Genomic DNA, 26,532 nt, shown 5'->3' with positions numbered 1-26,532 from the left:
ATATATATATATATATATATTATAAAGATTGGTTGGAGGCCCTGTAACCAACTTCATGTGACCTATGATCCAAAGGTGGGCAATTAGACCATATGATCATAAGTTCAGTAGATCGTATTTTATGATCCAAAGGTGAGGAAGATAAGAATTCTTATGAGCTAGTTCTAAATAATTGTTGGGTGAGATTATGGAGAAATTTGTGGAAACTAATTTGAGAGAGCTGAAGCAAAATTTTGACTCGAACAACTTAAGAAAATCACATAAAATACAAAAAAACACTAGATTTAATGTGAAATAATTGAGAATGGGAAAAATCTACGAAGCGAAGCTATATCAAGAAATCAACTATAAAGAAAATAAGGAGAATTGTACAAATTGCGCCACACTCAAGCCTCTCCACACTTTGGAACGCTTCGGAGCACTCCTCTCCTCTCCTTAGCTCAGGAGAAATTGAAATCACATATTCTCCAATCGACAAAACTAGAACTTCAACTCGAGAATGAATCAAATTAGGTTACGGGTGCGGGGCGTTCCAATGGGCCCATATGTTCTGCAATGTTGCGCTCTCGAGCTAAGAATATGAACTGAGCGATACGATGCTACTGGTCTCGACGTTAGAGCACTGTGGAGCTCCACTCCGGGTACTATAGTCTCGTACTCTTGGTCTCTAAATCTAGATTGTATGCTACAGAGTCAACTTCCCAACGTTGGGGTGCTTGGCATAGAAAAAAAATATTTCAGGAGCAGCACCACCAAACCAAATATAGGGGACACCCGCTACCCCTCGACAAAATCACCATAAAATTTGATCCAACTGATTAACACAATCAAACTCTACATAATAATAATAATATTTGCTTACAATCAAATTAACCGCAACCATATTCGATTATAAGGGACTAATAATTAGAATTTGTGTCATTTTCATTATCATTTTGAACAGATGCTCACATACAAACAAGAGATGAGTTCTGAAGTCTACTTTGTTCCACCTCTAAACAGTTTATGGTTGAAATATTCTGCCAAACATCACATTATTCATTTAAAAGAAATAAAAAATATGGAAAAATACCCATCTTTGGCAAGGTCAAATTATTGGAGTCTTTTTAAAATTTATTATAGTCATCCAATCATGGGTCCAGTTGGAACAATCAAGCTTATGGAAAATGTTACTATATTGTTCCAAACACCTTTCTTTTTTTTGAATATTCACTTGACTTGCAGTCTACACTTTGATTAAAGTTTGGTGTATCAATAAAGATACTTTATACTCAAAACTTATCAAAAGAAGCAATTAATTAGATAATATTAATTAGAAATTACTATAAAAAATAGCAGATCAAGAACAAACACAATGTAGATGAGATTGTGACGTGATGGCTGGGCATTTTCTTGCACGATGAGATATCTCGTGCTTGAAGGCACTTCAACACCCCATCCCTCTATGAAGTTCGAATCACTCATCCGTATCATCGGATGGCATGCTTTATATCATAGGCTTGTTGGTTTATGGATTCTTTTTAATGTAATTTTTTCAAACCATATAAATGATTTTGTCTAATCACTTGCACTATATGATTATTCTTATTTTGAACACATAAATATAGTTAGATATACAATCACAAAAATATATCCAATGTAATGAAGGAATTGAACCATGAAAACACAATATTGAACATTGCACCATCAAATAGATAAAATTCAAGTGTTCACATTTATCATTCCAAGAACATTATTCCAAATATTGAAGTTTAATTCCATATGATTGAGTAAACATCATGGCACTAGTATTTTTATTAGACAATAATCAATTTTAAGGCCATTTGAAATTTAGTTTTGATAAATTTATAATTGAAACATGCATTTTATCGAGATCAATCCTATGAGTGTATGATCATATATTTTTGATGTTATTATGACATTTAAATGATAAAAAATATATATTATATGATAAAATAAAATTAACATAGATCATTTGATGTAATATGTGATCTATGATAGAAATGAATTAACATTGACATAGGGCTTTGTCAGTCTTTTTTTTATCATTAGTCTCCCTTATAAGAAGAATAATAGAACATACGATTGAGCATCACTTGATGGCATCTCCAACAACTTTTGTCTTATAAATAACATTCAACTTATCTTATATGCGCGTGTACAAGATTTTCATATAATACCAAAGTCTCTTTTTTTTATCATAAAAATTCTAGCACATGGCAATTATAATTTTAAGACTATGGATTAAGACAATAAATAAAATTATTGGAGTTTTAGCTCAATATAAAACCAATATTTTAATTTTTAATTAAATAATATTAGTTCCAATTCATTTCAACACTAACCCAACTACTAATGTTGTTCTTATCTTCAAAAGAGGTATTTCTTGAATTCCCTTAAAAACTAAGAATTTTTATTTATATCAAAGTCAAAATTAGTAATTAATATATTTAAGTTTAGATATTATTCTATGAAGTAGCTTGCTAAATTGAGTGATACTTATTTTTTAAGTTTTGCTCGTGATTAAATATATTTATAATTGATGCGGGCAAGAAAATTCAAGACAGTAAAGTAGTAGATTATCGTCTTAGCATGGTATGAAGATTCAACACATACTCATAAGAGATAAATTAACTAGTAATGAAGCCTCCTCTCCTCGCTGGTCTTCCACCTCTACTCAAGTTAGCCTCCTTAGGCTGGCCACCTCCACTCGTGTCAGCCTCCTTTAGCTGACTGCTTATAGCCACTCAGCTGGCCACCTTAGCTGACCACCTTTTTCGGTTGACCGACTACCTTGGGTTGGCTACGTGCATCCGACAACCCCCGCCAAACGAAAAGCTCCAGAATAATAGATCTGGGCGAAGAAAGGACAAAAATATCCTGTACTGCTCTCCTCAAAGCATGGGCACATTTGTAATACTACTTTTCTCTCCTTTTCTCCTCTATAAACAAAGGAAATTGTAGAATGTAAAAGGACCCTGGATCTCTCTCATTTGGCTCTTTTCTCTCTCAACCCCCATTTAGAGAGATCTCTCCCCTTCTCCTCTCTCATTACTTCTATTTTTTTAAGAAATAAAAGGTGCCAAAGAGTCCGGGAAACAACCTTCTTTGTCCCTGCGGAGCAAATCTTTGTCATTCTCTCCCCTCTTTCTCTCATTTTCTCTCCCTTGGTCGCCAAGCTTTATCGTTTGGGCACTCACAAGATAAATTTGGATTCATCATCCGAAAAGGGGTAGTGAGAATTGATCGTGCCGAAAATAAGAAAACAGACACACTAAGAGGGAGAACATCCTAAATGGAGAAATAAGAAATATATAGTATTTCTTTTATCTAGTCTTTTCAAAAGAAAAAAGAAAGAAAAAATCTCTCCCTGCACTCAAAACATCCAAAACTTGTCTCAAAATTTGACTCAAAAAAAGCTATGGAGGTGGTTTCTTGCCCAATAACGACAAGTTCCAAGCAAGGTACGAAACACCCTTTTAGTGAGTCTAGGTTGTTATCAGCTGCTACAAGATCTGCCTAAGATCTTGCGAAAGGTGTGGCCCACTGGAGACGATGTATTAATAGAGCAGAAAATACGTGGGATGAGTGTGACTTGAGTTGAGAAAATATCATATCTAAAAAAAAAGTTTAGAACCAACTCACTATCTTCTAAAAAATGGGGCCTCCAAATCAACACATCAAATGCTAATGCGAAGGAGACAAAATGAATGTTAAAAAATTAAGGGACTATAACTAGTGATTGATGAAATTATATTTTCAATATTCAAGAGTTTTTAATTCTTATTGTAATTTCTACTCGAAGAAGTGAAAGACTTGGGTGCTTTAGGTATAACAGGAAAACATCACCGCCCTCGCTAGGCCAAAGAAGCCACCGTTGGAATCGCCTAGCAACCTGCTCTCCCAGCTGTTCGGCCACCTTGGCTAGCCATCTCTACTGGCTGGCCGACCACCTTGGTCGGCCACCTCCACTCAGGTTGGCCTCCTTAGGTCGACCACCTCCATTCGGGTAGGCCTCCTTGAGCCGACAGCCTACAACCAGCTGACCGATCACCTTGGCCGACCGGCTCCACTAGTTGGCCGGCTACCTCATCCGACCAATCAACTAGCTTGGGCTGGCTGGCTGCATTTGGCGAACCCTGCCGACTGAAAAACTCCAGAACGATGGATCTAGGTTTGGAAAATACCAAAATATCATATACTGTCTTCCTTAAAGCAATGACACTTATGTAATATTACTTTTCCCTCCTTTTCTCTTCTATAAATAAAGAAACATGTAACATGTAATAGGACCCCAGATTTCCCTCCTCAGGCTCTCATCTCTCTCAACCTTATATGTAAGGTAATCTCTCTCCCCTTCCCCTCTCTTATAGAATAAAATGGGCAAAAGAGCCCAGGAACACTCATATCCCTGCCCCCCTCACAAGACAAATCTCTCTCTCCCCCTTTCTCTCCCTTGGTCTCCAAGCTCTATCCCGCGAGCATTAACATGACAAATTTGGTTTCAATATTACACAAATTTCTTACAACTATAAATTCAATACATGTTAACTGCTCGAAAATCCAACAATCTTAACAAATAGCAACAAATATTTGAATTTCAACCTTACATATTCAGGCTATCTGATCGACAACTAAATATACTGCTCATAGTCATCCAACTAATTTATTTTAATTAGAGGTATCTTAATTATTTTTATCCTCTTCTACCATACTTGATTAAACTTTATATAAATCAAAATTACACCATATTTAACCTCACAAATAAATTAAATATAAAATATCAAAAAATGACACAAGTACCAATTCATGTGAGGGTCGAAAAAATAAAAAAAAATACAAACATGTGGACAGTTCAACGTTATGTCACGTCCATGGCACCAAAGTAAAAACAGACTGTCACACTCTTTATTGAAAAAAAATACTATTTATCTTCACATTATTTATTAACAGCACAAAGCATCGTTTAATTTTAATTTGCAAAATGGACAACTTGCTGTTCAGTAAATCATAAATATGAATCTGTGATGTACAGCAATTTTAAACTCTTGTTTTAAAGATGTGGAAGACCATCTTCATTGATTGAATATGTGCACTACTTGGGGGTCAAGGTATTTATGCATCAAAGGGTTAATTTTAGAATATTTATTTTAAAAAGTCAAGGACATATATATTTTTATTTGATAAACATTAACAACAACACATAAAAAAATGTGTCATTGCAGATCTTGGAGGAATCCTGACGGTATAGAATGGAAGAATATGATTAAAATTAACCCACTAACAAGAAGTCGTGAGACCTACTTGATCGACCAAATGAAGGCATACGAATCAAACTGACAAGACCAAAAGCCGACCATACCACGACATGAACCAAAGATGGTCGGATAATACAAACACGGGGCAATCAGCAAGAAACGAGACAAAATGACATCTCAAGCTATCACCATAGAAAACAAATCCGACTTGATGGCCTACCATCTAGTAGAGTCATTCCAAAGGAAGATTCCGGTCTACAATATCTCCAATCATCCCAGTGACTCACAATACATAAGGCTTCTTGCTAGTTATTAAGGACTGACAGACAGACTGGATCAGACAGTCGGCTCACACCGACCAAGCTAACTCTGCCTGCTCGAAGTCAAATAAGCTTAGCCCGTCGAGCCAGAAAGCAGCCAGACGATAAACCTGTACAACAGACCACTTTAAAGTATGAGCAAAAATGTAATATCATATTAATTGTACACTCTCTTCTATATATAGTGGATCATTTTATGAATAACACACCATGGATTATTATTCGATAGTGTTCTCTTACACAGACACTATCTCTTTCTTTATTTACACTATTCCTTAAGTGCGATTCACGGATAAATCAAGATTCAACAAAAATATATTTGGATCACTCAATTTTAGAATTTATTTATCATTACTTATTTAGCATTCTTTGCACTTTTTGAGAGGTTAACACTTGATTGATCTACTAACCCATTAAGCATCTGTAACAAATCAAAAGTATGTCCCACCTACAATCAAATTTTATAGTGAAAATCAAATTGAGGTGCCAAGCTTTCCTAAGACAAAATATTGTAACTCTAATTGTCACAATTTGATCAACTCAATCTTTATTAGTACTTCACACTCACACATATAATCTCAAAATAAAATTGATCTAAGCTCACCTTACATAGAGAATAAGGGTGTGAGTTGTTTTTGGTTCTTTTTTAAAACTGGAGTCACCAGCTTCTTTATATATATGTCATCGTCGAATGATTTTCATTTCCAGATAAAATTTCCTCTTGGAACATACAAATGATCTGATGAGGAGAGAAATTGAAAAAGATGAGATATACAACGAAAACAAATAATTTTTTTTTTTTAAAAAAGAAGCATAGAGGGCTTATGTACGGTAATTCTCGTGTGATAGGTCGAGAGCATATGTCCGAACAAAAGCTGATCGAAATACCTCAAAACATGGTATTCACAAAAAAAATCCCTGCACAAGCTATCCTAACCAGAGAAAAAAAAAAACTTTTTTTGATCCCCAAATGAACATATCTCTTTGGTTAACTACATATTGAGAGATACACAAGATTAGTCTATATTTAAACTTCTAATATAAATGATAACCTTAAGAGAGTTCACATGATTTAAATCTTTTTATTTGAATGTCCCATGATACTATTCTTTTGATTTATATTTAAAATCAAAATTAAATAACTTTATTTTTTATCATAACTCACCATCCAAGTCAATCTCATTATGTATATATCAAACTCGAGTGCTAAAAATCTAATGGACGCATAGAAACACATCCGATTCAATGATAACTATATTAATACTCTAGATTTGGTTCAATCTAATCCTACATTTCTAGTTCTTAATTTGAGAACATGAGGTTATTTCATTCATTTATTAATTTGTTTTTGAGTAGTATATATCTTTAATATGGTCACTCATGACCACTACTTTGTCTCACATAATGATCTAATACAATAAATTCTTAGGTTTGTAATTGAGTTAACTGCTCATTCCATTCCATATATTCTTACATTAAAATCTAAATTGCACCACCAACATTGAGTGTAATATGTTCCCTTAAATCATAATATTCTTGTGCACTACCTTAGATGTAACTAATGAATCATATAAAATTAAATCTATGGAAAGCCTAGATCTCTTTGATCTAATATAAATTCACCATAATATATGATATATAAGAGAAATAATATAAAAGATCAAATATTATGCTAAACAAATTTACTTAATCGAGCTTTTTCTATCCTCCTTGAGTTGATTAGCATTTTTAAAGTTCAGCCTAAATAATGTGTCAAAGTATTTTTTTCTTAACTTAAGAAAAAAATATTCAGCAATTATCATAAAAATATCTTTTATTTTGAAGCACATATTCTAATATATTTAAGACTTAAAAAAAAAAAAATAGAGTTTCAACTCATGTCACAATTTTCTAACCCTCGAGAAGACAAGACAACATATAAGTTATAAATATATCATATTAGCTATTATATTACATTTTATATAATTTGCTTTGTTTAACTATTAAAAATATAAATGTCACTCTCACTTTTTTTTATTATTGTACGTCACATTTAAAAGATAATCATAACATTTTTATACTATAAATTAAATATTTTTATATTTTCTTGTAAAAATCTCTTTTATAAGCTCGTTGTTTAAAATATTATGGCTTTATTATGATTGAATCAGAGGGTGTTGTATATTGATTTATACTTTTGGGCATTTAAATTAAGAGAAAAATTCAAATGGAAATATCTTAATTTAGTTTGTTTTTTCTTTTATATTTAAAAAATTAACATTTTACAAAAATGAAGTTTCAATAACTACTAATAATATAATCACCCAATCATCATTGGCATCAGCATGGGCACACATACACATCAGGGGGCCTCACCATTCATGTGAGCTTATTAGGGCTTGGCAGTTGGCTACATCTTCCATCTCCTTTGTCATTTCTTTCTAATTTGAATTTTTTTGGGACCTCTCCTCTGACATGCAGGACTCTTACCTATCACTTAATACAACCTTTGCATTTCTCTCTCTATCTCTACCATCCCCAAGCATCTAATCAACACAACAGACAGATCCCAATACCAATTTTGGTTCACTCACATGCAAGGATGGTTAGAGAGACAAAGGAGAGAAATAGGTTAGAAATTTAGGACCTTTTTTTTCTCATTTTTTGGAGGGAGAGAAGAAAAATTTTAAATTTTTTTTTTGTCTTTATTTAAGCTTTCTTCTCTTCCCCTCACACAAAATGATTCCATTCTCACTCCTTCCTGTTACTTTCCACTGATAACTCTTTCACTTCACTTTTCTTTATTTCTTTCTTTAATATATGGAGCTGTAGACTGTAGACTTTCTGCCAAAACAAAAGTTATTTTACTCTTTCTCACTCCCAACAGCCCAACTTCTCCTATTTTTAGCGCTATAGATCTCTCTCCATCTTCCTTAAAAATCTGATTTTTAAGTTCTTTTGTCTCCACCCCCACCAATGGAAACTCCCTCGAATCGCCCGGAAAGGGAGAGTCCGGCTGCAGCTGCCGCAGCATCCGGCAGCGGCGTTGGCAATGCGCCGTTGACTCCGAGGTCGGCTGATCCCAACTCCTACCCCACCACCTTCGTCCAAGCAGACACCTCTTCCTTCAAGCAAGTCGTACAGATGCTCACCGGAACCGCCGAGACGGCCGCCGCAGCCGCGGCCTCTTCGCCGGGGAAGAACCTCATCCCTCCTGCTGGGAAACCCAACGGTCCCAAGAAGCCAGCTTTCAAGCTCTATGAGCGCCGGGGGAGCCTCAAGAACCTGAAAGCCATAAGCCCCCTCATCGCCGGCGGTGGATGCTGCGCCGCCGTCTTCTCGCCGAGAAAGCAAACGGAGATCTTGTCGCCGAGCATGCTGGATTTCCCCTCCCTTGTTCTAAGTCCGGTGACCCCCCTCATTCCTGATCCCTTTAACCGGTCTCCACCACCGCCGCCAGCAGGATCCGCCGCCGCCGTCACGGCGGAGGATCGCGCAATCGCCGAGAAAGGGTACTATCTCCATCCTTCACCGAGGTCTGATCTTGAGCCGCCACGGCTACTTCATCTGTTCCCGGAGTCATCTCCACGGTTCTCTTCTTCTTCTCTCTCTCAATGAAGGAGAACTGTGACCTCCTCCCCTGTTCTTCTGCTCTGCTTCCGATCTGCACTTTGCTTGCTTATTAGTTCGAATTAATTGCAGGAGTAATTTGGCTCAACTGTAAAGCTTATCATCTATTAATTGCCGGATCATGATCAGTCTTAAGGAATTTAATTATCTCCGATTAATCTGATTTAAGAAAAATTGCTGCTTGGTTTAAATTTGGGTTATCATTTGCTTCGTTAATCTGTGTTGTGTAGTGGAGTGTGAATGATTGAATTGATAGAAGAGGTGGGACCCAACAGACACTTAGTCTCTGTTAATAATCGTAAGCCCAATTAATTAATTGACTAATTATTGCTTAATAAAGTGATTAGATTATTGTATTGGAAGGTGGTTTGCTAAGATCTCGTTATCAAAATTGTGAGTTTTTGGTGTTGAAAGATGTGCAGCTTTGAAAGCACTGGTGGGGCCGGAAGGGGTTTGGCCACCAATCCCTTTTTTTTTTCTCCTTAAGCTGTTTGGTTTTTTTGTTTCATCAGTACGATGTCTTGTCTGCCGTTCAGTTTATGTTGCGCACGAATCTTAAAATTGGGTATTAAACGGTCATGGACTCATGGGAGTTGAGAGTTGGGTCTGGATATGCTGACCAAATGTTGATGGGTTTGGAGTTGAAAGAGTAATATATGATTTTGTTGTTGTTTAAATGACTTCGAAATATTTACTATTGATTTGTATGTACATTTATAAATAATCAGGGTTTTATTATGAAATACATGATAAATTAATGAAAATTAAAGCTATTTATATGTAAATTTTCAATAAAAATTAGGCATGCATTGATCTTGAGGAGATCTAACAGACGAGAAGATCAAATTATGATGCAGGAGGACCCACTGATACATGATCATGAGACCTACTTGTTCGACTGAGCAAAGTTGCCTGAGTCATGAGACAAACCAAAGACGACTCAGAGATACAAAGACGAGCCTCACAACCAGAAATAAGTTAAAAGGGTATCAAAGCCAATCGACATAGGTAAACTCACACAAGGGAAAATCCGATTCTCTAGTACCTCCAACTATCTTAGGGACACTCGGAGACTCCTCATCTAGTGCCAAGGATCAACAATCGAGCCATATCTACCCACATCGACCAAGCTCAGCCAACCAAGATGGTCTTAAGCTGACCGAACTGATCTTCCCAACCCAAAGTTGACCAAGGTTAGCCAACCAAGTTAAAAATCAACTGTACGACATACACATTTATGTAAAATATCATAAATATCCAACAAAAATGTAATATCATCTTATTGTACCCCATCTTCTATAACTAAGGGAATCATTTTATGAATTAAAAGAATGAAACCACATAGATTTTTTTCACTCCCCTTACTCCTCTCTTTTTATTTTTATTATTTACGCTATATTCATTGGGTGTGATTCACAGATAAATCAGATTTCAACATTCTAACAGGTGTGATAAGTGTTAAGCAAACTATAGACAAGAAGATGAATAACCCAAGGAAAAAAAACTCACAACAGAGATAACAACATTATGGAGTGCACTAAAAAACTTGTAACTCAATAGCTTCAGAAGTTGAAAAATCAAATGTTAAACAACATCCTAGACACATTGACCTCGGGAACAGATCAACAACACTGAGATAAGGCCCCCCCCCCCCCCCCCCCAACTTTGGAAAGAGAAGAAGTCTCCTAGTATTTTAATAGTGATGGGTCGAGACTGATCGATAGACATCATACTGGGCATATCAAGGCGCCCCAACAACTCGAGAATGCGTTCTCTTAGCAAATTTTCATGGCTGAGCCGCTAGTAGGGTTTAAGATCCTGACACTCGCAGAGTCCTACAAAAAGTTAAATGATTTGACCGATCACATAAACTCGTTAATTTGATCGTTTGTTTGACAATGATCAATGACATTCTGAAGTGCTGTATTTTCCTTTCCACGTCGAGGGAGTCAGTCCTTAAATGGTTTAAAGAATTACCATCGAGAGTAATCACGTTGCTCGGTGACTTCCAACGAATGTTTGTGACACAATTTTCCAGTGCCTATAAGCCACGAAAGAACTCACATGCTTTTTTACAACTCCTACAGGGATATAATGAGATATCACTCAATTTCAGAAAGAAATGTTAGAAGTATGGAACCTCAAGCTCAAGATTACATATGCCACCCTTGCTCAAGGGCTGAATAAATGACCACTTGCCGCAAAAAAGGGTCCCCAAGGTGAAGTGTGGAGAGTGAGATATGATTGATTATTTTCCGCTTGTCCTCGATACAAAGACACTCGATCACCTCGGACCACAGGGAAACTAACAAAACTCATCACTAAGGGAGTCAGACCAATATCTTGACTAGCGACTAGCTCAATGTGTTGAGCGGTCGCTACCAAACCACAAAGATCCTAAACAAACTCCATTGAGAGTTTCAATGAACAAGATAGTAGAGACCATACAAAATAAATACTACTTTAAGAGGGCACCACCAATGAAGATCGAAGCTTTTCTTTGAGGCCTAAGAAGTATTGTGCCTACCACTGAGACTATGAGCATGACACGAAGGAGTGCCAACACCTCTGAGGCCTGATCGAAGATCTGATTATGGCTGAGAAACTGAAGGAAATCTTGGCACCAGGAGCAACGACCCATCTATCTTTAGGGGGGATGGAGGTTCATCCCATCGAGCCAATCCGAATAGAATTTGGTCGGGAGAACTATGTGCAGCTGCCGGCACGCCCAAACAAACCTGACGTCCTCCCATAGCCTTCACTGATGAAGACTTACCCTATAATGGTAACTCTTACAACGATGTTATCGTCGTCACTGTGTTGATCTACAACTATCAAATTTTTAGCACTCCCATCAACACTGATAGCTCTGTGAACATCTTGTTCAAGTCAATATTTGATAAAATGGGCATTGACAATGAGTAACAGTTGCAGCCTAGCTACTATGGATTTTCTTGCGAGAAGAAAAGCAGCACCGGGAACCATCGCTCTCCTAGTTACCCAGATTGAAAATGATAAGCAATTAATTAAATTTGGAGATTTCATAGTGACCAACTTGCCACTCACTTACAAGGCTAATTTTGGTCGTCCTCTACTGAATTCCTTCTGAGTGGTCACCCCAACCTACCATATAGCTATCAAATTTTTAGGCGATGGAATGATAATCACTTCGCAAGTACCCTTGAGCAGTCTTGCACATGTTTTCTCTGAGCTGTTGAAAATGTCTAACAAGAGCTCCTTGAGCTCCATAACTTACGATAAGGGGTCTCAAGTCCACTGAGACTAGCCATTACATCCCAACGATCAAAGAAGACACTGAGAATTTTTTTCTAGTAAGCGAAGCTTTTAATGAAGGTCACAAAGACAAGTTAATCAATACCTCTAGAGCCACAAATACATTTTGCTAGGTTCTCCAGTGAGATGCCATATTTTCATTGTTTATATACAAAAAAAAATTCCTAATTGTGCATGTGATATCAAGTTCGACTGACACTTGAGGTACTTGAGAAGTTCATGCAATAGATCACAAAAATTGACCGACACTCAGAAGTAGTTCCACCAGAGCAATAATATAGATAACAATGTGTGATGCTCGATCGATAAAATTCTCAAAATAACTGACAGCAACGAATAAATGTCGGATCAGTAAAACACCTAAGATCTGACCCACTATGCTCACGCATCGTAAAAAACCATGCCTAATAGCTTAAAGCGAGCCAAGCTCTGATGGTAGTATTCCCAACCCATTAAATATAAGATCCATAAAAGATAATATATGAATCATCTTAACAACAAGTCTAGACAGTTACCATCATGAAGACATCGACAAGATCCACTTAATACATATGACATTATGTGTGAACTATCCATAGTGACGTCCTAATCGATTCAGTTCAAGAAGACCATCTAGGCCTTCGCCCCAACGTCGACGTAGAAGGCAACACCATCCTTGAATTTTTCGACAATAAGGGTCACATGAGTCGGAAGGAGGAGATCTTGACAAAAAATTCATCAGACATTTTCATCATTGTCATCTTATCCTTCTTGAACCAGTTCTACCTTTGAGTAGCTGATAGCAACTCTGACTGTTTGAGTACTCCCGCCTCGGCCGCCTTCACCCTCTCCTCAGCCTCCTCCAACTTTTTCTCGATCTCCAAACGTCCTTGACATTCATGGGGAAGGCTAGTTGTCTAGAGGTGAGAAGCTTCCCACGCCATTAAATGATATTTATTGGTTGTAAGTCATGAGGGGGGTAAGTCGTGTTCCGGGAGGTCCTCCTTGAAAACATGAGACCAGATGATGTCAGTCATTGTCGGGGGCTATCGAGTTGCAGCAAAAGAATCTGAGTGTCAATCTTTTTGGAGATTGATCAGTGCATACCGACCGTCCGAGTCTATGCACACCTTCCCTTCAGCGTCTTTCATCGAGAACCGCCTAAACGGGGATCCCTTGCATTTTTTCTAAGATGGTACAAGTTGTCCGAATTGATTGGGGTGCCTTCCCTTCATGGCAGTGCTCCCCTTCCCGACTAGTTGACTCGACCTCTTCTTGTATGGATCCATAAAGACGGTTAGCTTCATCTCTAGTCAGTAGGTCGATGAATGTCGAAGCTGCCCACTGAGGGGCACCAGATGCATCCGAGGAACATACAACTGACAAAAAACTCTTAGCAGACACGCAAACTTTGATTCTGCTGCAATTAAAATTTAAAAAACATTGTGGGAGTTTGGAGATTGTACTTGTTTGCATGTGAGTTAAGAGATTATTAAACAATACCTCAGATTGAACAACTATAGTTGTTTTAAATCGTGGGGAAAAAGTCATTATCTGCCTGTAAATAAAAGAATAGTGCTTCTCTGATCACGTTTTTTCAGTAAGCAAAATGGTTGTTGTCGCGGATCACGTGTCCATTTTTAATCATCTTCGATTGATTGATTTGATTTAACTTATTAAATCAGAAAACCATCAAATAATCCCCAATTATTTAAATCAGTGTCATTTTAACCTTAAAATTTATAAAAATATCAAAATAATTTCATATTGTTTTAGAATTATAGCCCATTTTTTTATGAATTTTTTTAGCACAAATTTAAAAATTTTAGAGACTACTTTGACACATCTATAAATATTAGAACTAAAATGATCTCGTATAAATAATCGGAAGATTAATTTGATATATCTATAAATGTTGTGATTAAAATGATCTGATATGAATAGTGAGAGATTATTTTGATACTTTACTTATCAAAAAATTGTTTAAGGAAAAAATATTTTTATGGTCCATTTTGAATTAAAGATTTGATGTTGGAGAGTTTTGACTTTTATAATAAAATAAGAGAGCCGTGCATAACATTTAGAACATGTGTTTATACTTCGTATTGAATTCTTTGTTTGCTTGTGAGGATCAAGGCTTGGATCGGAAATCCTCTTGTGTTGGCTCTTGCTCTTTTTAAGCTGTGGGAAGTTTTCCTACAAAAATGATAAAAATGAAAGTTAGAGCCAAAATTAAATTAAATAACTATTTGTATTGTATAAGGATTACTCTTCTGACTTATATGGACAACCAACTCTGATCCGACTGTCGCTTATGGGTACGGGCATGTAACTTAATAGCAATGAGCTCGCGTCCCAACTCTAAAGCCTATCAAGGTAAGAGAATAGTTAGTATATTTTTAATTTAGAATAATATTTAATGCATAAATTGGCTCTTATTTATTTCGAAGAAATTGGCTCTCTCTAACTGTGAAGGCATGGGGGTCTCGAAGCATATTTACGATTGGACATATGCTTCTGCTTCACTCCGCTGGCTCGCTTCGTTCCACACTAGCACATGTCCCTTATCTAGCACATGAGCCATAACTAACAATCTACCACTAGAATTTGGTAATAAAGCTTTGCAGGCTCTCAAATGGGGCTTGTCAGTTCATTAGCAAGCTTTGGAGTTTTCTATAACTTTTGAGTGCTGATGAATTGTGCTATTAAGTGTTCTTTTAAATATGTCAAAAAAGATGATAGCACCTAATGTGTTGAACCATCATAAAGTTGACTCCTTGATCATTGTGATAAATAAACGACACTTAAGATCTTCATGTATTTGTAGTACACAAATTACTGATTCAAAAGTGGCCACATGATTGGTAGGATCAGTTCTTCCATTATAAGAGTCCAGAGAGGGAACTTTGAACCACACATGGCTTTAACTTTGATGATTTCTCTGGAGAATGCATTCTCTAGTAATCTTCTCATACTTCTTCATCTTCCTATTTTCTTCATCTTTTGAGAACTTCGACGTCTCCTTTCATGGAATACATGACACATCATCATCATCTGCTTCTACTTCCTGAAATGTTGGATCTAAGGCTCTCCTTGCCTTGACTTGAAGCTTCTCTTCTCTGGGAGGAGATCTCTCTTTTGATATTGCCTTCTTGCCACTGAACCCAATGATCCCGTATGACTTCTCGAATGGTTTCTTTAACGAGTTTTGAACACCTCTTGCTTTACCTCTTCTATCCTCTTATTAATTTGAGTCAAGAGCTCTACCATCTGCTGCATCACAAACTCTATAGTACTATCCATCATTGTTCCTCATCTCTCCTCGAAATAGAAGATCTCTCGACTAGATTTTGATAATGAGTTTCACGTTCATTGCACCTTTTAGGATCTTGAATCTTTTTGCGATGTGAGAACCCATATATTTTGTAAACTCATACAATTTGGGAGAGATCTTGAAAGAGAGAGAAGAATCTAAGAATTTTTGAAGAGTTTTTTTTGGGGGTGCAAGATTGAGAGAGAGAGAGAAAGAGAGGAGAGAGAAGTAAAAAAGTAGGGTCTTTCCTCTTCGCTCAGTCCTTTTTATTTAGATACTCAAGAGCCTATGTACCCTCATAAGGTCTAAAAAAGAATCATGAAACTAGGTTTATATGCTAATGTAGTATGGAGTCAGAGCAGACTCGTTATTGACAAGCCTATTGCTGTGGATTTTCATGCTTTGGATAAATGACAATATACAAGTCGATATATGAAAATTCTATTCCCTCTATTTCGAAGAGTTGCTTGGTAAGATTAGTGATGTAGCCAGGAAGTTGTTAGTGTGTTTGATGAGAAGGTACAACCAACTCATACGAGTGTGAAATAGGAACTCAGATAATGTAGGTAAGTTTGGTTGGAATGACTCGCTTGAAAATCAAAATAGGATAAACTTGCTCCAAGAAACTCACTGGAATGACAACGTACTTCCCAAAAAATTCTTATGGACATTAAGGAGCTCAACAACTGGTGGCTTCCTATGGTATGTCAATCTGGTCAGCGCCAGACCACTTGATGCACAACTTCTTGGCTTGATCCACTAAACGGATGAGGCTAAATTTTTATATCATTTTTTGTGATGTTATATGGCACAATATAAAGACAAATTCCTTTGCCTTTATTTTTAAGAACTTGACTTACAAAGTTTAACACATAGTGTAAGCTAAAGTAAAATAATAATAATAATAATAATAATAATAATAAAATTAATTAAATGCTGACCAATAAAAATATAGTTATGTATGATTATCAACTACTTACTATTTCAACATCAATGTAGTTTTGAACTAACATTAAACTCAATAATCTTACAATAATTTCCAAAGTTAACATAAAAAAAACTTATAATTCTTAATTTAATATGATGCATAAATTCTATGATATCATGACACTCACTTGACTAAATCAAGCTAAATATTGAATACATAAACAAAAAATTTGTTTTATTATAGAAAATAAAATAAAATAGGTCTAATTTTTATGTAAAAGTCAAGGTATAACGATAGGTTTTCTCTGTGGCAGGTGAATTGATTGCTTATAATTCATGATAATATTTGGTTTAGATCTCCTCAGCAGATTTTGGTCAAGATAAACTTTTTTAATTATTAATTTAATTTGAAAAAAAGGTGTGATATATGGCTAATAAATTAATTATTATATTATAGTCATGCCAAAATAATTAAAACAATATAAAAATTCATCCACATAATCTCTCTCTCCAAATTTATGCGTAAGTGATCTGAAAGATAGAAGACAATAGGCTTGCTAACGTTCTGATATCAGCTCGAAATTAGTTTGAATGGATTGAGTGCGACTCGAAATCGGCTCGCAACTCATTAGATTTGATTTTTTATCAGCTCGGTATGAAATTGAATTGAGCTCGATCTGGCTCAAATTGAATTATATCAATATGTTTCAGGTCGAAATCAGCTCGATCCAGCTTGAAGACGGATCTAGTTGGCTCAAATTGAGTTATTTGGATCTATTGCAGCTCGAAATCAGCTCTTGGCTCGTTATATTCAATTTTATTTAACATTATATATATAATTTTTATAGATAAAAAATACTTTATGTTGATCCATACATGGATCGAATCGAAATCAACTAATATAAAATCGATCCAAAGATTTGGCTCATCGATCGACTCATTTTATTTTGATCCAATCTCGATCTCAGCCAAAATTTGTGTATTTGTATTTAACTGGTTAAAATAATTACCAATTTTCAACCCTATCAATTACTTTTTTATTTGTCTATAGAAAAAGAGAAACAAGGACAATTAACATCGTTGTTTATTTATGATCACTTTTTCTTAAAAAAAATTGAACACACAAGAAAATATGTGTGATTCGAACCTGTAATATGATAGTGTGAGACTACGCCGTCAACAATTATGTTGCGAGTAAATGTGTTATTTATCACCATTTTTGTAGTAGTGGCTTACAGGCTATTACGGTGGGGTGATGATGAGCGGCAGATGGCTAACCGCAAGCTGTGACAGCTGACGGTGGCTGGCGGCCTATAAAGTTGCACTCTTATCACATTTTATAGAATGTGGATTTCAATTACTTTTTTTCAAAAAATCAATCTGCCCTTAGGGCCGATTTAACAGTGTTGCACTTCCGCCGCAAGCCCGTTATGAATCGGCCCATATATTATCCAAATCCCCAACCATTAAGCTCGCGAGCTCCCCACCTTTTTGTAAAATTAGTTGCAATATGATATATTGATAAATCAAATTTAAAGTATATATATATATATATACTAATTTTAAATTATATTTATATTTTTTAAATAAATTTTAAATTAAAAATAAAAATAATTTAAAACAAATTTATGGCCCAATTTGTCCGGTCGGTTTACATTCTAGATTTGCCTGATTATTTCAGTCAACGGTTGTTATCTTACTTATGAATAAAGTGTTAAAATAGTTGTTGATTATTTTAAAATTGAGCTTTAAAAGTCTTGTGTGATAACTAGTTCAAATCACGGCCTCATATAAATAGAAAGAAATGATTTTGGCATTCTTTTCTTTTGACTTTAGACATTTATTATTATTATTATTTTAAATTGAAAATTCTTCAAAACTTGACATCTATAATAGGAACAAATATTTATTTATATATATATATATATATATTTAATGATATTAACTAAACATATTTGCACAATAATGTATAAGTTTGATTTAGCTCTTTAGTTAATATAATCCGATTATGAAAGAATAAGCGATTAAGGAACCTTAAAGCGGATTGATTTGGACTTTGAAGATGGGAAGGCAGAGGAGGAAGCCTCCGTATTAATGGTAATACGGTATCGTAACATGGCGGTAAAGTTACCGGCGGCGAATCGGTAACGGCGATGACTTCGCGTTTTATCTTTTTTTTCTTTTTTTTCTTCTTTTCGCCAATAATTCATTCTCCCATGCGCGTTCTATAGCTTTTGACTTTTCGGGTCGCATAAATCGTGGGACCCACGCACTACTCCGATCGTCCGCACGAGAATCTTAGGTGTTTAATGAAATGTGATGGGGACCAAATGGGGCTGTCTCACTAAAAATTATTGCGTGGCACATAAATTTTACGTGCGGTATCCGATCAAGATCATAAAAGAATTAGAGTAGACCTCACTCTAATATATATATATATATATATATTTCAGTAGTTCTGATCAGACACCTGGTGTCCGTACACAATAATCACGGACGAATAACAACAAAATTCTTATACAACTAGCAACATATTGTATACACCTATGAAATTGTTTTCATACCTATATATTTTTTGATAGAGAAAATTAATTTCAGAGGGCTTAGAGGTAATTTCGTTAATCGGGCCAACTCAAAAATAGACTATTGTTGACTAATTTTCTAATTTAAAATTATCACTTTTGAATAAAATATTCCAAATAAACGAATTAGTTCATGCAATTTTATTTCATTTTTTCTTATATCATATTACTTACATTATTACTCAACATAAGCTTATATTGGATATTTATTTTTGTATTGACACCATCCTTGACAGAACCAACAATTGATGTGTTTTCATACTCTCTTAGTTTGTTTGAAGTAAATATCTAATCTTTTACTTAGTGCTAAAACTATAGTAAATTTTGAGTAGTTTATCTAGCTATGTTTGTTCACCATTATTTTATTCATATTTATTATTTTGATAAAGGGTAAAGCTCGGGTTGAATAAAAACTATTGATTATTATTGAGAACCAAAGTTAGGTATATTATTGAAAATCATGGTGCTATATAAGAGATTATACAGTGATTATTACATATGTTTTCTTTTATTGTAAAATTATGATATGATCTAAATGAATGTGTGATATGTTCTATTTTATGATATTTTAAGAATTTAGCGGTTGTATTTTCAATATTATAAATAAATAGAATTATTTCAAAATAGATCTTGTATAAGGTGGGTTGCATATGGTTGGATCGTGACTTTTGTTGACTAAATGAGTTGCCATTTTTGAGAGTGCTACAAAGGGGCAGCTAGCCAATGGCAACAAAAATGTATAAGTGGGTGATTACTGAAAAATGAGGTGTCAAATGATGACAAATTTAATATTAAGCAATATGGCTAACATTTTTTAATTGGATAGGATTTATTTTTTGATTGGATAGGGATGTTAACCAAGCAATATGGTTAACATCATGTAGGGTTGGGTTTATATTAAGAAGGCATTATTTTTTAATATTGCACTTGGTTCAATAATAATAAAATGCTTATGTTTTAAAATAAAAAATATAATTTTTATTGACTATTGATTTAAAAACAGTTTTAATGATGTAATTCAAAATGAGACAGATGTTCAAGTAATACATTATTTTTTTAGCCAACTAAATAAAATAATAATATAGATATTGTTAATCATATTGCTAAAATACCATAACTTAAGAAATCAATCAAGATGATCACTTCGAGCTCTGGCTCATCATTCATCAACTCAATCTGATAAAGCATGTCTTCATGTAGTTTTTGAATTAAGAACTTTTATAGTTAATTTCAAAATTATTCAACCTCCAAATGCATCAAGTTTATCATTTCATTAAACATATTCGCCAGGAAAACACAATGATACCAAAAGTGGTATAGCTTGAGTCAACATAAACTCAAATCAAGAACTTGAAGTGTGGTTTATGAGATATAAATTTAAGGTTGAGACAATGTATAATTTTAAATACTTGCGGTCAAATTGAGCATCTCAATAAGAAAAATCTAATGAATTTAGTATCTCAACTGTAAAAGTATTCAGACATTTAAATGCTGAAGTAAAAATTTATCATAAAAAGAATTAAAATGAGCCAGCCAATCAAGTGTTTTAGCATTTTAGTAAGATTTATTAAAATGTCACATTTAAAATTATACGAGAAATTTACAAGCTTAGAAGACAGTTCTTATGTATTTACATTTCTCACAACTAAAATTTCATATTTACATGCATAATATTTTGGTGTTTTAAAGCCATGTATGTATTGGTGTATTTCACTCATTAAAAGTAGAAATAGTGCTATTTTTCATGTGATATTAAACATTTGAGTGTTGTATGTGTAAATGTAAATTTTATGTGTGAGATATGTAAATATATAAGAATTATGTGCTATGCATGTAAATGCCCCAAATTATAAATGGAGCCTCATTATCCATATAATAACTAGAATATCTAGTTAGACAATCAATTTTTATAGAGCTGATATGTTGAAGGTGTGAAACATCAAAATAGTCGAACTTGTGAGGAAATCTACTAGAGAAGTTGTACATAATGTTCAAGCAAATTTTTGAGCAATCCAACGGTGTTGGTTTTGGTTCGCATGTGTGATGCTAGGTGATGGCTTTGGGAAGCTAAGATTAAATTCTAATGATAATCAGTTGGAAGTTAGCTTTGGGCATAATTTCTAAATCTATTTAGCCTCATGAAGTTGATGCAATGAAATACCTCTAGGTACCAATATAATGAACATTATCATCAATGGAAAGACTTGGCATAGGTACCTAAAGCTTTTATTTAAACTTGCCTATTATTTTGAACTCTATATGCAATACTTACACTTAAAAATGATTACTACATTTTAATTCTGACATCCCTTTAAAATCCTTTGATGTGGAATCAAAGTGATCAAGGATGTTTTATGATGAATTCTAAAAATATAATACTACAAGATAGCTTTTTTGTGTTCCATTGCACGACTTAACCTCCTATTTATAGAAAAGAGGCAAGATTGATGCTATGTGATTTGCTATATAATATTATTTCATAAGAAATATATGACTTGGGTTAGATTTTGTAATTTGCTGTGTAACAGATGAATTTGATATAGAATTAACTCCTAGTTGTAAACTTCGAGCCATTTTTAAATTATGAGTGAGCACACATGATGAGTACTAGAATTATTGATCAGTGATAAGAGCATAAGATAAGCAGTTAAGTTTCTTTGCCGTTGAATTTTGACAACTTCATTAATGCTTAGGCATGTTTAGCTCCTATCTCTAAGAACAAGAACAACTGATTCAAGGATGACTCGAAGCCTTGGGTCTGTTTGGGGCAGCTGCAGCTTATCCAGCTTATCCAAATAAGCAGCTTATCCTACTAAGTGGCTGATCAACAACTTATCCTGATTAGCTAGCTGACTGCTAAATGACCATTTTTCCCCTGTTAAGTACTGATGTTTGTAACATAATTGTCTTGGAAATATATTTGATACTGCAGAAGCAGAAAAATATATTCTATTTTTGAGAGTGTATCTATGTTTTGAATCTTCTTATTTTTTATCCCTAAAAGCCTCATCAAAACACCTTTATCATCGTAATAGCAGTTTAGCTATTCTGCAGATGTTATGGAGAAGAATTGGTGCAACTTTAAGCCAAAAAATACTTTTTGGATACACACAAACAATTAGCAATTATAAATCTGATCAATACAAAATTTATTAGAATTTGAACTGACCACACATATGACGGGATCACGGCTCTCCTCGATTCTACCTCTTCTCCTATTTATCCCTACCATAAAGCTGCCCGGGAAGGAAACTACGGGATTGCGACTATGAGATAAAACCCGAACCAAATTGAAAAAAAAATTATTACTGATACATGTCCAATTTCTTCAGCGAGAACAACCTATGAGATAAAACCCGAGCCAAATTGAAAAAAAAAAGTATAAACTGAAGATATTTTACTCAATTCTACTAAGAATATAACTCATCGTTTATTCAAAAACTCATACGTCATTTGAATTCAATGGTTCCTTCACCATTGCACAGACTACCAAATAAAGTTTCAATAACACTTATGCAGGGAGAAAAAAACAAAAAAGGGGAAGAAGTAACCAAAAGAAATTGAGCCAAATCCAGTGTAAGGATATTTAGTAAAAAAAAAAAAAAAATTAACGATCAACTCATATCCATCTCCACTCCTCTGAGATAGAGAAAACTCTCATCTATCTGTATCCACCTTACCAGGCCATTCCTGGATCGTTCTTCGCGGCTGCCTACGAAGGGAATGAGGGGATCGTGGCTTGCCTGGGAAGGGAACGACGAGATCACGACTACCTGGCTTCGGGAACGACGGGATCACAACTACCTGGAAAGGAAAAGATGAGATCGTGGCATACATAGACCACTGAAACTCCCGTCTTCATCTTTGCGCTCGGCTCCAATCAAAAATCTCCTGTTCACACCTTCTTCCGAGGTCGAGGGCAGCAGAGTAAATAATCTCGAACGAACGCGAGACACAGGGTCCACCCCACTTCTGACGTTTATTAAGAAATTAATACGCCGTTTTAAAAACGCTGATAAAAAGTGTGAACCAAACACAAAGACAGCGTTTTGAAATTGCCGCCACACTTTTAAGCTGTCTCAAATGGAGCCTTAGTCGGCTTAGATCATGATAAGTTTAAATTTTAATTGATTCATGTTGTTTCATAATCAATCTATTGAATCAAAAGTGTTTGGGAAACACACCCAGAAAATAGAACGTGCTGATAGGAAGTGATTAGAGAGAGACAAAGAGAGATAAAAAGAGAGAAAGAGAGATAGATAGAGAGAGAGAGAGAGAGAGAGCAGTAGGGAACAGTAAAAAGAGATTGTCTTATTCATGACATGGACCCCTATTTATAGGCATAGATCCCAACTTTATAAAAGTAAATTTTAGCCCCCTCATCATTAACTTTTTAGGGGACTTTTTAGTAATTATAGAGCTATTTACATATGATAAGATCGGTGACAGATTCGATCGATGAGGGTTGTCTATCACCTGGTAAGCCTTGACTCGATTGATATCCAGTGCGAAAGATTACTCCCTGTCGATCGTCCTGAAGTTTGATTACCGCCCCACGGGAGCTTCTCCTGACGCCTTCTACCGATCATTTGAAAAAGATGCTTCTTTTGCCAAGATTTAGCCAAAAAAAGATTGTCGAAGGCTATGTTCGATCGACCGCATCTTCTTCCTGAACCGTTTATCTGTCATGAGATTCTTGCTGCCATATTTGAATATGTACATATTCAGTTCTCTGATTGTCTTACTGCACATAAGTTGTACAATACAAGAGGATAAGAGATTTTTTTAACATATAAGAAATAACTAAATGACATTACCGCGCAATAATGGACTTCCCCGGATTTCCATGCCCGTGCCATTATAAATAGGATTTGGAGCAAGGGAGGTTTGCACCGTCTCTGTCTCTTTTTGCTCATTCGTCTCGTGTCCTTTCTTTTTGTGTTTTTTGCAATTTCTGGCAAAGGAGCGCCGCCTTCCGATAAGCGTCTTCCTTAAAGCAATGAGTGATTTGCGGGTACAGACCCATAAGATGGACGTGAAGCGTAAGCTGGTGAGTGAGGTATTCCTAGAAGGGGTGAGTAGGAAGAGAGCTGTGTCCATGCCAAGAGGAGCGACAGAACTAAGTACTTCTACAAACTTTCCTGACATTTGGTTGGTGATTTGAGTTCTCAAATCTTGCAAGCCTTGTTGCACGAATTCTTCCACAAACTCCTAGTTGCATGTTGCTTCTCTTATGTTCCTCTGATTGGATTATCCCTATTGTTGTTGTTGGGCTCATCTTCTTGTTGACGCCATAATTGCACGTCATCGTACCTTAAAGAATATTGAATCCAAAAGTGTCCAGAAAAAACACCCAAGAAAAATAACGTTATGCTATGAAGTGAGGAGGGAGGGAGAGAGAGAGAGAGAGAGAGAGAGAGAGAGAGAGAGAGAGAGAGAGAGAGAGAGAGAGAGAGAGAGAGAGAGAGAGAGAGAGAGAGAGAGAGAGAGAGAGAGAGAGAGAGAGAGAGAGAGAGAGCAGTAGAGAACATTAAAAATATAGTGTCTTATTCATGATATAGACCTCTATTTATAGGATTAGACCACAACATTATAAAAAGTACATTTTTGCCCCCTCATCATAAACTTTTGAGGGGGATTTTTTGGAAATTAGATATTTATTTTCATATAAAAAGATCAGGGACCAATTCGACCGATGAGGGTTGATGATCACCTAGTAAGCCTTCACTCGACCAATATCTAGTCTGAAAGAGTGCTTCCCGTCGATTTTTCTGAATGTTAATTGCCGCTTAGCGGTAGCTTCTTTTGACGCATTCTACCGATCGTTCGAACATGACATTTCTTTCGCCAATATTCAGCCAAAAAACGATCATCGAAGGCTATGTTCGATCGGTTGCATCTTCTCCCTGAGTCGTTCATTTGTCTTGAGATTCGTGCTCAAATATTTCAATATGTACACAATCAATTGTTAGAATTCAATCTAGAATTGTTGATCCAACTAGCTTGAATATAAATGAATTATATGTTTACTTTTGACCTTTCCATAAAATATTAAAAAATGGGTCATCTACATACATGCCACACAAAAGAATCCCTTTCATGAATAGGTGTAGTCATAGATGTAAAAATAAAATTTAACTTGGAGATATGTAAATACATAAAACTTAAGTGATGTGTATGTAAACATACCCAAAAATGTCTTCAAGGTAGCGGTCACATCTTTGAATGCAATAAGAAGTCACAATCTCATCAGTCATGTAAGACTAGGACGGTAAGTTACTTCTTGCTTCTGAATTTTATGTTCCATAATTCCATAACAACCCTTCTTTTTCTTTTTCTTTTTTTTTCTTTATTTTTCTCCCTCTCGAAAAGGACATCTAATATTAAACATAGCCGCCATTTTCCCTTTTTATTTATCCATTTTTTATTTTTAAAACCGCCATTTACAATTTCCTACTAATATTTTTTTCAAATCTCTCTCAATTCATGATAATGCAAAATTTGATTAAAACAAGCAACAAAATTGTAAATTGATGAGTTTAGTCCCGCATTCAATTGGCTTAAATTCCATAAGGAAACTAAAGCATAAATTATGGGGTGAAAATAAAAGTGTCAAACCAAGATTTCTCGCTGATTCTGTCATCTGACTTCGGTCACTCGACCTTAGTCGCTAAATTTGGTCACGTCTTAGCTCTTTGGTTACACCCAAAGACGCCGTTTATTCTTTTCTCTACTCACACGAGATTGTTGTCACCGAACAATAAGTTCTGCGCCGTATGATTCTCGATACTCTAACTCATCCGATATGTGATTCCCTTAAAAGTAACTTTTTGACTATACATTTCTACATGTATTTTCTAATTGTAAACCACCATTAAATGAAAAGAGCCGCCTTTAAATTAAATTTAAAAATGATAACATTAAATACATATTTGATATATATGATATACTTATTTAACAATAATGATATATTAGCGCGCATCACAAAAATATAGTGTAGATTATTATATATTATCATTTAATGTTTATAACGTGTAAAAGTAGACCTATTCTCTAAGATCATGTGAATTAAAAATCTATTGAATTGTTTATACCAGTTGAGTAGATTGTCTGTACAGCCGGAACGAATCGTGGATTTGCCGGTCAATAATCTACACGCCACGTGTCGCGTGATGAACGTAAGGTGGCGCCGTGAGTTTAACAACGGGTGAAGCTTATGGTCTAATTTAACTGTTCTTAGACAACGGTGA

At 35.2% G+C, this 26,532-nt stretch overlaps 1 protein-coding gene across 1 annotated transcript; it reads left to right on the top strand.

Moving 5' to 3' along the window:
- Positions 1-8,292: 8,292 nt before the first annotated feature.
- Positions 8,293-9,478, top strand: LOC110029668 (VQ motif-containing protein 4-like). Its single transcript, XM_020732065.1, has one exon. The coding sequence runs from the start codon at positions 8,534-8,536 to the stop codon at positions 9,173-9,175; it is 642 nt and encodes a 213-aa protein (XP_020587724.1). The 5' UTR covers positions 8,293-8,533; the 3' UTR covers positions 9,176-9,478.
- The last annotated feature ends 17,054 nt before the right edge of the window (positions 9,479-26,532 follow it).

The sequence above is a fragment of the Phalaenopsis equestris genome, unplaced genomic scaffold, assembly GCF_001263595.1.
Source record: "Phalaenopsis equestris unplaced genomic scaffold, ASM126359v1 Scaffold000600, whole genome shotgun sequence".
Lineage (NCBI taxonomy): Eukaryota > Viridiplantae > Streptophyta > Magnoliopsida > Asparagales > Orchidaceae > Phalaenopsis > Phalaenopsis equestris.
The sequence above is the reverse complement of the archived record's forward strand: the minus strand, read 5'-3'. Positions and strand labels throughout refer to the sequence as shown.